Source organism: Diprion similis, chromosome 10 (assembly GCF_021155765.1).
Source record: "Diprion similis isolate iyDipSimi1 chromosome 10, iyDipSimi1.1, whole genome shotgun sequence".
Taxonomy (NCBI): domain Eukaryota; kingdom Metazoa; phylum Arthropoda; class Insecta; order Hymenoptera; family Diprionidae; genus Diprion; species Diprion similis.
Genome location: NC_060114.1, coordinates 4335707 through 4349151, shown reverse-complemented (window position 1 = coordinate 4349151; position 13445 = coordinate 4335707). Strand labels below are relative to the sequence as shown.

The window sequence follows — 13445 nt, the reverse complement described above, 5'->3', positions numbered from 1 at the left end:
ACTGATTTCCAACGTTCTAGTTGACCCCGGATGATTTGTTGTGGTTTTCCCATAACTCTGTCTAAGCCAGAAGTCACTGAAAATGGTTTAGAACGTTGAAAAATCATTGGAAGATAATTAAAATTACTCATCACACTGTAAATATACAAAACTCAGATGACACGATAGAAATAACTAGAAGTCAATAATAATTAATAGATTGAAATCAAGCGATTATTTATTTATGTACGATTCAACTACACACTTTTACATAATCTGTCACTTTCCCTGGACCTACATCGGTTAAAATTTTTTTTGCTATACGACTGTTGAAATAAAGCGATGTTCTCAGTTTTCACCCAACTAACTGTCTGATTTCTGTTATATATATATATATATATATATACCCGTATTAATTTGGCTAAAGTTTCAACCTCACTGAACAATTAAAGAGAAGAAGAAGAAATACTTTTCAGTATGAATGAGTTCCGAATAAATTCTCGGACTCTGTTTCTCACGGAGAAAAACCTTGTGTCTGACTGCGAGTGACGTAATTACCCAGATACGTAGAGCTGTGGCCCGGTGTTTAGGGATTACTTGGACCGACTGTCGAGTGACCGGACAGAGAAGCAACACTGATGGCCCCGAATCTGTGACCTGTATAATTTTCTTTCTCTCTCTCTCTCTCTCTCCTCATTTCCAGCCCCACCTCCGGTGTTTCGGAACGAACAAAGGGTTTTAACAAAAACACAAATAGCGCGCTTGAACAATGTTCAGGGTGTCGATGGAGGACATCCCTCGCCCTTTCTCCCCCCTACATTTTATTATACAACATGCCATCTCTGGATCTCTTTTACCGAGCGTTTTGTCTATCGGTTGAAGCGAATATTCCGCGTGTACAAATCGCACAGGAACCGGTAGCTCCGACGCTCGAGACCTTTGGGCTTCGCGGTATAATTGGCTTTGTGCATCGCATTAACCCAATGCATTAGCATATTATACTGTGATCCCGAGATCCCGTTTGTCACGGGTGCAACGCTGCTGCAGCAGCCATATGAACTGCAGTAATAACACTGCGGGAAACGAAAACTACGCCATGGGATTGCACAAATTAGTCAGTGTGCTTTTCCAGATTCCAAATGCTCGCAGGAAAAGCTTTTAGGATCCCGATTTGAGTGATTTTTAAGGGCTGCATTAACTCCTTCACATGGGAGAACCATTTTCGCTTACAATCAATCAGAAATTACTCGGAAACCGCTTGACATAAGTTCCAAACTCCTGAAAGTTAGTTTCAACCCAATAGCATTCATTTTGAAATTGCCTGAAATCATTTGAATTTGTTAAGAATCACTTATACATCGGTTTGAATCAGTTTAGAACTACGTTGAATCTTTTGAAACCGCAACGAAATCGCTTGAAAGTACTTAAAATTAGTTTGAAGATAATGATCGACGTTTCGAAAACAATTAGAAATCGTTTGGAATCGCTAAAAACCACTTTAAAATCAACGAAAATCCTTGATAGAAGTTTGAAATCGTTTGGTATCAATCTGAAACCGTTTAAATCACTTTAATTCGTATAAAATCATTTAGAAATTGGTTAAAACTAGTTCAAACCGTTTGGAATCGCTTGAAATCAGTTAAGCATCATTTGAAAAGTTTTGAAATCAGTTCGAAACGGTTTGTAATAATTTGAAAATAGCTTGATAGTATTTGAAATTGTTTAAAAATTATTCGCAATTTCTCAAAATCATTGTCAACCGGTTTAAGATCGCGAGAAACTCGTTGAAATTGGTTTCATTCACAATTACATTTATTTTCTTCATTATTTGCGGACTTTTTGGGTAAAATATAGCTAATTGTCACGAACGCCACATACCTATAAGGCTATGCAGAGGTGAATAGAACGAGACGAAAGATGCGCCAGGATGCAGACGGGCAAAAGCGCAGTTCTCACAGCATCCTGATCATCACGGGTGCGTGGCGTTGATGCCTATAATCCCGTCCGGAACTGATCTGCATAAAAACCAGTAACCGAACAACAGACACTAGAGCTGACACACACGGTATGCAGATATGCCTACAGGTACGTGTGCGATATGCACATGGCGAAGAAAAATACAGGGTGCTTCATCCCGGAATAGCATATTTATATATTATTCTTAAACGAATCCGAAACTATGTGAGCATATTCGAAAACGGAATTAAGGAAAGAAGTTTGTTTTATGTTCATGTTGTTCATTGTTTTATGTAACAACATTTTTTGGGGGGTTTGACAAATCATATGAATGGATGATATTGAAAATACTTACGATAAAAATTTTTTAATAAAAATAGAATGGTGATTTTGAAAATGTATGTTTGTACGCTTTGCTGTGAATTCCTCAAGTCAAATATATCATGTACTCACATGTCAACTTGTATGAATAAATACGTTCCAGTTGATTAATAGCAAATAAGAAGGAAGTATCATAACCAGAACGATGTGTAAAAAAAGTATGAAAAGGAAAAAAAGAAGGGTTAAATAAGATTTTCAAAACAAAAAAATTATTCTATATACAAATAAATGCATTGCATCGCCATGAAGGAAGAGATTTTTTGTGCCAACTGTTTGTACGTGCGTATGAGGATAAAATGATGAAAGGGTTAGAGGAGCCGGAGACGGTGGGAACGAACTGAGATCCTCAGCGTCTTATGCAAATATCAACTGTATTTGTGACGTATATATATAAAGTATATATATAAATATATATAAGGTATATAACGCCACAACGAAGAAGGAAAGCGGCGGTCAGGAAGGGGCCAAACAAAAAAAAAAAGAAGAGAAAAGGAAAGGAAGAGAAAAAAACGACCACCACCTTTTTCTGTCATTGTGCAAACGCATTGTAGAAGTGCCTGCGGGCCTTGGGCCGTGGCACAGTGGTACAGATCGTATGTAAATCAGGAGAGAAACACGAGCTCTGGACCCCGGAGAAGTAGCCGAGTGCACAAGGGCCTTACCTGTGGGACGGCAGAAGCTACTCTGTTCGACATCATGGACAATAAGAAAGTGTTTGATGGCTGTAAAAAATTTGAGCAGGATCGTAATAACCGAAATCAAATAAACCGAGTGGTTAGTCCCACTGACCTTAATGCGTTTCGGGTTCAGAAGATTTGATGAAACCATAGATTTTTTTCAAATTCTGTGATTCAGATAGCTTGAAAACTATTGGACTCATCATACCCAAAATTTCATCAGTTTTGGGTCAAACAGAGCCGCGTCGATTGGGACCAAAGTCATAAAAATCCGTTGGTCCGTTTCGAGATGTCGTTACTTTAGTTTTTTGTTTCAATTTTTTTGAAACTTTTTTTGATCTCAACTTTTTATTTCCGAGCTGATTATAGTATCCAGCCTCATATCTTCTTCTTCGAATATGTAGAGAAGCGGGAAATTACAAAAGCGAATCCAGCAAACAACTTTTGAGTCATCAGCCAGTTATTTTTCATGCCTTTATTCCATACCTGAGAGAGAAATGCGTAGAAGAACATAAAATTCGATAAAATGCGATTCAAAGGATTACAGGTATAAGGCCTAAGTAAGCAAGGCTGTTCGAGGTATTCAAGGAGTTTCCTGCAGTTCCTGATAGGCAGGTTTGATGTCAACATTTCCTAGGCGGTGACGTAACTCGTCCAGAACTCCGGTTTGAATAAGCTCCACGTCCTCAGGAGGGCAATAATCGTCCAGGCTTGACCTGTAACGGTTCAAAATTTATGCATCATCAAGTAGGATAGATGTACCAGTTTTAGCCATATTCATTGCGTTCAATTTGAGGTTATAGTCACGACTGATGCCTACAGAGGTGCTCATTTGAAAACAAGAAAGTGCAGCGAGTATTAAAAACTGTCCAAAACTTTCTTACATTAGGATTTTACTCGGAGTGTTGAATAATTGAACACATCTAAAGTCAAGTTCATAAATAGATAATTTTGTAAAGGTAGTCGCAAATTATATAATATTGACCACAAAAGGTGTATCTTTGAAGCTGTTCAATCCTGCTAAGTGGTACAAAGTTTATACAATTTCAAATGGAAAATGTCTGAGAAAACTTCTTTTCGTTTGATTTTCGTTGGTTCATCCAGAGGTGACTTCAGACGACTTGTTTTTACCGGAAGCACGGCGATGGCGAAGCGGGGATGGTGGCGGGTTCTGGATATATCGATTTTTCATGTCAGACCCGGAAGTAATCGTGATAACTCCATATTCTTGACGACAGATGGCGAGAGCTACTGTCTTCCAACTGTTACTTGTAATTGACTAGATTCCTAAAATTTTTGTTGCCATGAAATCGGCCAAGAAAATTCCCAGATGTTCGAGATATTCAAATTGATATCGAGTTTCGACTTATTTAAGGCGCCTAGAAATCATTTAACGATGTATATGGGGTAAACTAATATTTCATAAGTAGTTAAAGGGACAAATATGGTTGAACTGGAAAATGAACAACTTATTCGAAACATTTGGATTATTCCATTGCAACTGTCTGAAACATTCCAAGAACCAAAAAATTCAATTCAGACATTGAATAAAATCGAACATTTGAACTATTTCAAACAAAAAATTCTCACCAACAGAAACATTAACACTACTTGAAGAAAGCGTGAAACTATTCCAATGATTTCAAATTATTAAAAACTTTCTCAAAATATTCAAATTATTGAATTTGAAAACAAGTATTAAAATCGTATCCAATTATTCTCAAGCCCCTAAAAATTGATCAACAAACAACTGCGATCTATTTATAATAATCCGATAAAGGCAATAAGGGTTACAAGTATAAAAAATTAATATTGTAAATAAGAAAATATCAACGGCAATTATAACAAAGAAACAGCACGATTGGTTGACTGTAATTCGATAATTAATAAAACATAACAATATCAATAAATATATTTTCAACCCGGATTCCGATGAAAATTCGGTAAAAAATTTCCTCACTGGACGAAGCTGCCATCTGTCGAGAAACAGGCCAAGTTCGTGATCAGGTAAAAGAAATTTGTTCACCCCTGTGGGTCCTTTCTCCTCTCTTTCAACTCCTCCTTCCCCCTCCTCTCGGAATTCTCCCGGTTTCTCGATCCGTTCTCATCCCCCCGAGTATTTTCTGAGGCTCCGATGGGGTGGGCTTAAGTCGGTTCGAGGTGGAGCCCGCGTCCTACCCTGACCATAATCAAACCCACCCTTAGCCCTCGCCCCACCCCGTTTCCTGGCGTCGCCCGGCGTAGCCTCCTCTCGACTATCCTCGCGCCATCTATGATCGCGTCCACGAAGCGGAGAAATTCAATTTGGCAACACTGAAAGGCGCGGGCTGTGGCTCGGAATTCTTCTCGGCCTCCCGGTTTACACTCGCTGCGGACAGAGATAACTGAATTGCGTGCCTCCGCGACTCGTTTTGACTCCTTTAACATCCGACGACTCAACCTCGCTCCGGAAGCGAGGGACAATTTTTTTCTCTTCTCGTCGCACGTCGCCGTCTCGTCTTTACACTCGGAAAAACGAAGCGCTAGAACCTAACCCTCAAATGATAGACGTTTCTTCGACCTAAGGATTCATGTTTTGGTGAAGATTTTTTCTTTTTACATTCTGTTTGAAATGAAAGTTTTTCTTTGAATTTGATTGATCTGTTCAATTAGGTGTCATTAAATTTTTAGTATTTTAACCAAATATTCAATTGCCTTATACATATAATAAAAGCCTTCTACATTCGAAACAACTAAATTTTTCTTGCATATGACATAATGAATCTAGTAGTCTAGGCTCATTTACAGTACATTAATGGTTACTTGAATCAAAGACGTTGTTTTACACTCAAAAACTTGTATATCTTTGACAAAATTTAGTTCAATTTGCATGATGTTTCGTTACCACATACTAAATCGTGTTCAAGTCTCTTCAAAAACTGATATATTCTTGTAGCATGTGCGTGTCAGATTTTTGCTAATACCCTACTGAAAATGTTCACATGTTAATTCATAAATTATTTTGAAAGAATTCATAGTGTGATTTATGAAATGATTTTTATTTTGAATTCGATAAAATATATGAGAAATCACGCGATGAATTATAAAAGCACGAACCTTAAATATACTAGATAGAAAATCATGTAGTTTTTGGTTCAGTATATCTGATGATTCGTGTTTTTTTGCCTTACATTTCCAATAGGGCACGATAGGAAACAAATTATTTGACCAGTGTGATAGAAATTTGGACAGAAAAGTGTCTACATCTGGACGATATCCCAGTAAATTGTTCAGACTTTTCTCACATCCGGTTTTGAAATTACGGATCTTCAAACTCTCTCGAAATTTTCGACTTCTGCATTGCCTGTTCAGGAGTTTTTCCAAAATAATTTTCAATCCTATGTGCAGAAGTACAAAGGTTTTGTAGTTACAGATTTCCGGACGAAACGTTCAACCGATTTGATTATCATTCGACCAAAACCCTTTTCAAATCTGGTTAAATTTTCAAATGGCGGACTTTAAACTTTTAGGAACTTCTACCTTGTTCAAGATAATTCGTTGAACCTTGTAATCCAATTAAATACCTAATAAAAACTTAATATAACTTTTTTTACCTCCGATGATTCGCCATTTGCGACTTGGTCCATGTTCCGAAACTGAATGATAGTACTGCCAGTACTGATGCTAGATGTACTGGAAAATGGGTGTCCAGTTTTACTGACAGTGCTGCCTCTACTTGTAATTCCGAACGCATTTCAGTATTCTGTATACATACATTCGTGCATCATTTGTGTAAAGCGAAAGTTGGAATAACAAAATAAATATAGCTGTAATAAATGTTATTTTAAACGAACTTGTAAACGAATATGACAGTGATTCGATACTTGTAAAGCTTGTAAACAAAAGACCAAGGACGCCGCCATATACATTATTGGCTCTACACTGCCTCGCTGCTGCCAGTCTGGACAACCTTAAGTCACTAATTCCCTAGAACCAATGTCCAGCGAAATGGCGATACGTTTCAGTCGCGTCAGTCGTGCTGAAACGCTTTTTAGAATGGAAATCTAGTACTGAAAGTACTGTCAGTCAATTTTCGAACACGGCTTATTGTTAGATCGAACTACCAACCTTGCGACTGTCACTATTGTCGGTGGCGCTGGTAGAGCGGCGAGAAAAGCCCTGAATGTTCCGGTTATCAAACGGCTCAAGTCTTGCTGGGTAGTCACGTGATGCGGCAGGTCTGTGTCGTCCCTTGTGCATCCTGCGTCGTGGACAAGCGTCCAATCCACTTCCGATTCCTTGTAAACTGCGGTGACTTCCCGAAAGATACGTTCCACTGCTTCGTATCTGCGACAAACATTCCAAATCTTGCGTCACTAACGAGAAATGTCAGGCGCTTTGTTTTTTGTCAGTAATTTTGTTGCGGTATTCAATTGGTCTTAGTCATCATAATCGTGATAATAAATAATCGAGATGTGTGAAATTATGCCTGTGATACATTCGGTATTAACGATTTTTATTAATCGAAAACTGATGATCGACGAAGTATAATTTTGAAAATTATTTATTGTTATTATCTTTGGGAAAGAATATTAAATTTGTCGTCTGAAAAATAAATCAATGAGAACCAGAAACCATTCATAATCCTATAAAAGATGATCGTTCAGAAATTGAAACTATTTCTTTCCCATGTGATCATGATATTATATTATTTATTTATCAATTACATGAGTTTCAGGTTTTAAACTGTGTTTTTCTCAACGTAGTACATAATAATCTGGAATAAAAATTTGTGTAAACGTAATAAATTTTAGTTGAAAAACACGAAACAGATGAGATAACTATTTAATTTAGAACTTATTCTTCATTTTTCAAGAATATTTATCACACAATCTTAGGATTTAGTATTCAGATTCACGTCTTTTATAAGACGATCTGACAGGCCGCGAAAAAGTTCAACGTTCGAGGAAAAAAAATAAAAGAATAAAAGCTCAATCGGAAGCGTGGGAAAATCAGGTCGGAACTCGGCCACTTGGGCTACCGAAGAGAGAAAAGTTACCCTGCTTATGCAGCAATAACACTCTTCCTACTGTTTTGAGCTGTTATTTGTATAAAAATCACGGGTTTGCAGTTTAGTGCAAATCTCTTACAATTTTTATTTGTTGAAAGAATGTTCTCGAACGCGATGTAGGCAGAACTTATTCCGAATTATGTTTTCTAAGTTCATAATTTGATCGAAGGATGATTGTTCACTCCAGGAAATTTGCTACAAAAAGTCTTAAATTTCACAGTTAAAAATCAAATTGTCGATTAAAAGAACTCGAATGACTTGATTGTTCTTCGAATGAACAAGCAATTAGTTGATTGTGAGATAGCTGATGTCATTGGAAAGCATGAAACATCACTTGAAATCGCGTGCAGATAACAACAAGTTGTCTTACGGTGAACGCTTAATGGTTTCAATCCATTATTGATATCGATGTCAGGTGTTTTGTGGTGATTTTTATCTTATCGCATGCTTTCGGTAATTTCTATTCATTGCCAATAATTTCCAACCGCGTCCTACGTGTTTTTGAGTGATTCTATGTGATCTGAAAATTACTGAAAATCTGCATAGAATGTTAGGAAATCACTTGACATCAATGGAAATCATTGAGTGCTATGCATTAGAAATTCACACAAAGAAATGATCGTTCGACTGATTTCGAAGGGAGTCTAAAAAATGTTCAATTACCGTCTAAATACCTTCTGAATCAAATTATTCACAAAAACTTTAGGTTCTTCTGGTTTACTGATATTAATATTTGACTTGGTCAAATCTCAACGGAACAATTCTCTGCAGCTTGAGTTCAAATACCGAATCATACAGAAATAAGTTAAGCGTGTTCGCAATCATCAAAGTGTCATTGGACATGGTGTTACTGTAGTCACACAGTGTGGACTCCACTCTCGTGGAAGGTGAAGGTAGAAAGACTAAACAAAAAAAAAAAAAAAAAAAAAAAAAAAAAGAAATTCAAAAAATACAGGGGAAAAATTAATGCGACACGAAAAGCACGGAATTATGAATCACCCTGTCGTCATTTGACACCGAATAGCCATATAGTCGTGAAGCTAATGTTAGTAATAACGAAGAGAAGGTATATAACTGCTATGCTGGTCACTAATATGCTGCGGTAATGCGCCAAGCCGTGCAGTAGGCCCGTCCAATGGCACACTAGTCGAGTGAACTTGGGACGCCCAAATTACGGGTTTTAAAAACAACTCAACCAAGGCATAATGCTTGTCTTCTGGAACCAGGACGTTTACTCCTCACCGCCACGAATCGGTCCTCATTCACAGATTACGTGCACGATACTTGGCTAATGACGTTGTAGTTTGCTGACTTGAAACTGGGAATTGTCATCGCAGTCGGAAAAAATGAATTGCAGGCACTGTAAGAAAAATGCGGACTAGAGATCATGATTTGATACCAATCTAAAAATACCATCTGATGATCAAATTTCGAATCGTCGGAAAAAAAAATCTTTCTCTAGTAGCCTAAAATCGATGAGTTTTCGTCAATTTTAACGCCACCATTTTTCAAAGTGCACCGATGATGGTGCTAAATTATGGAGTGTCAAGTATAAGAATAGGTCATATTTTTAATGGACGTCTTACTTATCATCATAGTATCGTGTTGGAAACTTCGTGATGAAATTATTTCAATACTAAATCAACAATACCATGTTTTCTATGAAACGTCACTTTCCAGAAACGCAGTTTGTGTTGTAATCCATTTGTTCATTTTTTATTGGTATAGCTTTTACCATCAAGCTTCAGATTTGTAGATGAAATTTTCCACAACTGACTGGCGATTTCGTCATTCAATTGAAAGGTTGTGGCGTTTGACATAATTTAATCAAATTGTACTCTCATTCGAATTCAAACGTCAAACCAATGTGACTCTTTTTCTTACGAGGTGGAATGAGTAAAAATTCTTCTTTGTTTGTAATAATATTGCCTATGAGAATTGTGAGCAAGAACCAATGAGCGAGCATGTGAAGGTAAAATTTTTCGGTGAAAATGCCGATAGAATTCAAGCATTATTAAAAAAATGAACTTTTAATCCATAAAAAATCTTAATTCTAATTAATAAAAAGGAAAATTGTAAAGTTGGGATATTTAGAGGAAAATATTTATATAAAAAAAAATCATAGAATTTATATAAATAATCATTCTTTTCTTCACATCGACATTCCTCTCCTAAGCTCACTTCATTAGTACGTTACTGGTGGATGATTTCGCGAAAGGTAACGACTTTGGTCAAGTTTATCCTCCACATTATCGAATATAGCTATTTTTTTCAAAGTTATATCACAGAAAATGATTTTATTTGAGTAAGAAAAAAAACGAATTTTGCAAAAATTTTATCTGCGCAAAAACTTAACGTCGTTACCCACCTAGTACGAGTTCGTCCTTTCATTAATTTGAAACACTCGCTGCATAATACACGAACGTCTGCACGAAATCGAACGCGCTTTGGCACGAGGCTCTGTGGTGAGATAAAGTTTTTTTAGGGGCTGATCTGTAGCCACCCCCTGAGATACCGAGGTAGGTGGAAGTACGAGTGAACGAATTCGTCCTAGATGGTGAACGGAGGGTTTAAGGAAGCTACTTTTCGAAGAATTCTTGCATGATGATATCCGTATTTCAGCAACGTGCAGCTAAAATTACTTTTCCTAATTTGAAACAGCGTTTCTCGGAACTGAAATTATTAGCGCGGAAGTCAAATGTTCGTGAAACCTTCCCGGAACCTTCATTACGTATAAAATAAGCAGAAACGCCATGGATTTCAGGTTCATCGCTAGGTCATTGCTGATATAATATACCTTAGACATCCATTATTGTTTCGGCTCAGTCTAAACGGCACGATTTTGTTCTATATTCTGGTAACCGCAGCCATGATGGAGTAATTATCTTGGCATAATTTAAAGTTTTTTTCGAACTTTTCGATTAAACTGATTCCTTCGTAGGTCAACTTTTACATTGTTAATGTCCTTGATTTAAGGATGAATAATAACTGAGTCGAACGAATTTTTCCTCATCCACGGTGGTAAATTCGACTGTTTAGTTAAACAAACAGATTTAATGTTGTAAAGTAGCCAAAGAACGTAGTTTTGGTAACTATAATCACGTTAAGTAGTTACACGTGACAAATTTTCCTGCGAATTCGAACAATACATAAACCATCGGTATAAAGATCCTCATTTCGCTAGAATTTTCTTGTCTCAAATCTTATCTTACCTTATTTCAAAATATTCACGAAAACAAACCAAAACAATTAATCTCAATCCACTAAATTGTCTTTCGATAAATTGGTTCGTTTGGCTTTGTCATTCGACGTATTATTTTTTCCAAATAACAACAACGCAACAATCTTCATCTCCAAGTGGCTCGAGAATAAGTAGTTCGCTTCTCCGGTTCAGTGAGTATATACATCGTCGATGTCAAAGCCTTTAAGTGAGACGTGTACCAACTATCTAAAAAAATCCCTATATTGCTAGGGAATTATTTTTCTCGCCAACGCTACCCTGCTCGGTATAATTTCATCACGTATAGTTGTGGTGCAAGTCCGTTCATTTTGTCCCCACGCAGATTCAACGTCACAACAATTAATCACCACAGATCTAGGGTAATTTGGCGCCGTTGGTACGCATCTTACTTAAGTCCAGTCCAGCGCGGGAGAGAAACTTTTTTTTGGAGAAAGAAGCTGCACTCCTAGGCACACCACGCATGCAGTGAGTGTTCCAGTATTATTATATTTCATTTTCAGTGCACGGAACCCACGTGACGCCCTCTGACGGCCGTCTAACCTAAAATGGATTAAAGACTGCCAGGTGCCACGAGTTGATAACCATCTTATATCCACCGTGTTAACTGTTGTAAACGTATCGGTATAGTATTCATCCTCAACTTTTCGTTCTCTTGCATTATATGTGTACACATATGGAGTATTGGTCGTTTTTTCCTCCCTCCTTTTCCTCCCCCTTCCACACCACTTTCCTTTCTGTTTGAAATATTAATTATTTTCTACAGCGGACACTGCATCTGTTGCACCTGCGGTGCCCTGGTCACTTTTCATTTCGAAACCGGTGTTCCATCTTGACATCTCATCGCGATGCGTCGCTACAGCTACATGCACTATGCATGTCGACTGATTCACCAATTTTCGGTTAGCTTTTGTAGCGGAAAATTTTTTTATTTAGCTGCAATTCTCCGATTTTTAGACCTCTAGGTTTTACCGTTTTCGAAAAACACGCTGTAAAATTTCAAAATACTTATCTTATCGGAAATGAAATTTATTTCAAGATTCATTCTCGCAAGATAATGAAAAACACGTTTTTTCACATTTTTAATCCTATACGTACACATAGGGATTAAAAAAAAACGTTTTTTTTCATTTATCACGAAGTCGTTGCTTTGTTATAAATTCTGAAATTTTTTGAATTAAATATATTTTGTATCTTCGGAATATTGATACAGATTTAATTACGATCCCACCTTTATCCTGGTGTAAAAATTTCAGGATATAAGCAAAACTGGTCAATTCTTCACTCTAAAGTAAAAATAATAAAAAAAATTAATTTTTATCCTCTTTGCGTGTAAAGGATTAAAAATTTCGAGAAAAACATATCTTTCTGGCAATTCCTAAGAATTAAACTTCAAACGTTGAACCTAAATTCAAAATAAATAACCCATCGGGTCATATTTTTTCTGATCACAAGAGCGTTAAAAACACGAAGACGAATAATAGAAATGAATTTGAAAATGTGATAACATTGATCAACAATGTTTCCTTCTAAGCCATAAAGCTTAATGGTTTCAAATTTGGAGGATTCTTGTATTTTAATGACACCATGAAACATCCAAATTGCAGCTAGATTTAAATTTCTACATTAAATTTTGATTTCTCTTTTCAATAACCAGATCATCTCTCATCGTCAGACGGAAATGTATCGTTGATTCGTCGACGGCCACGTGAGGACCGAGAAAAAGAGAAAGAAAAAAAAAAGTCCCGTGCACGCTTATATACGCACGTAAGGATTTGATTCGTATGATACGTAAATCGTGCAACCGGTTTCCTGCCTTTTCGCACACACACACACATGCATTTAGAAGCATAAATTTTTTTCATTCACTGTACGAATAATATCGAAATCTGTTTGCGACTAGAAAAAATGGTGGCAAAAAAAGAGAGCAGAGTGCGTATAGGAAGAGAAAAAAACTTTGGGCCACGCAGTCTGGAATCGTTGAAGTTCGAATATATGCTCATACATTTATACATATATATATTATACATCATATATATACATAAACATATGTATGTGTAAGTTCAAGCATGGCACACGAATATATATAGCTACGGACTGAAAGCGAAAAATGAACAATGGCGGGGCCAGGACGAAAAAACAGAAGGGGGTTCATTACGTAGGG

General features: G+C 36.9%; 1 protein-coding gene across 2 annotated transcripts in view; it reads right to left on the bottom strand.

The window, feature by feature from the left end:
• Window positions 1-3460: 3460 nt before the first annotated feature.
• The window catches only part of LOC124411293 (UPF0489 protein C5orf22 homolog), a 764359-nt gene continuing 754374 nt past the window's right edge, over window positions 3461-13445 (bottom strand). For both annotated transcript variants that reach the window (XM_046890352.1, XM_046890353.1), the window contains 2 exons: window positions 7101-7319; window positions 3461-3709 (listed from right to left, as the gene is read on the bottom strand). In XM_046890352.1, coding sequence (XP_046746308.1) covers window positions 3577-3709; window positions 7101-7319 — 352 coding nt within the window. In that variant the 3' untranslated portion in view covers window positions 3461-3576. The remainder of the gene's footprint in view (window positions 3710-7100; window positions 7320-13445) is intronic.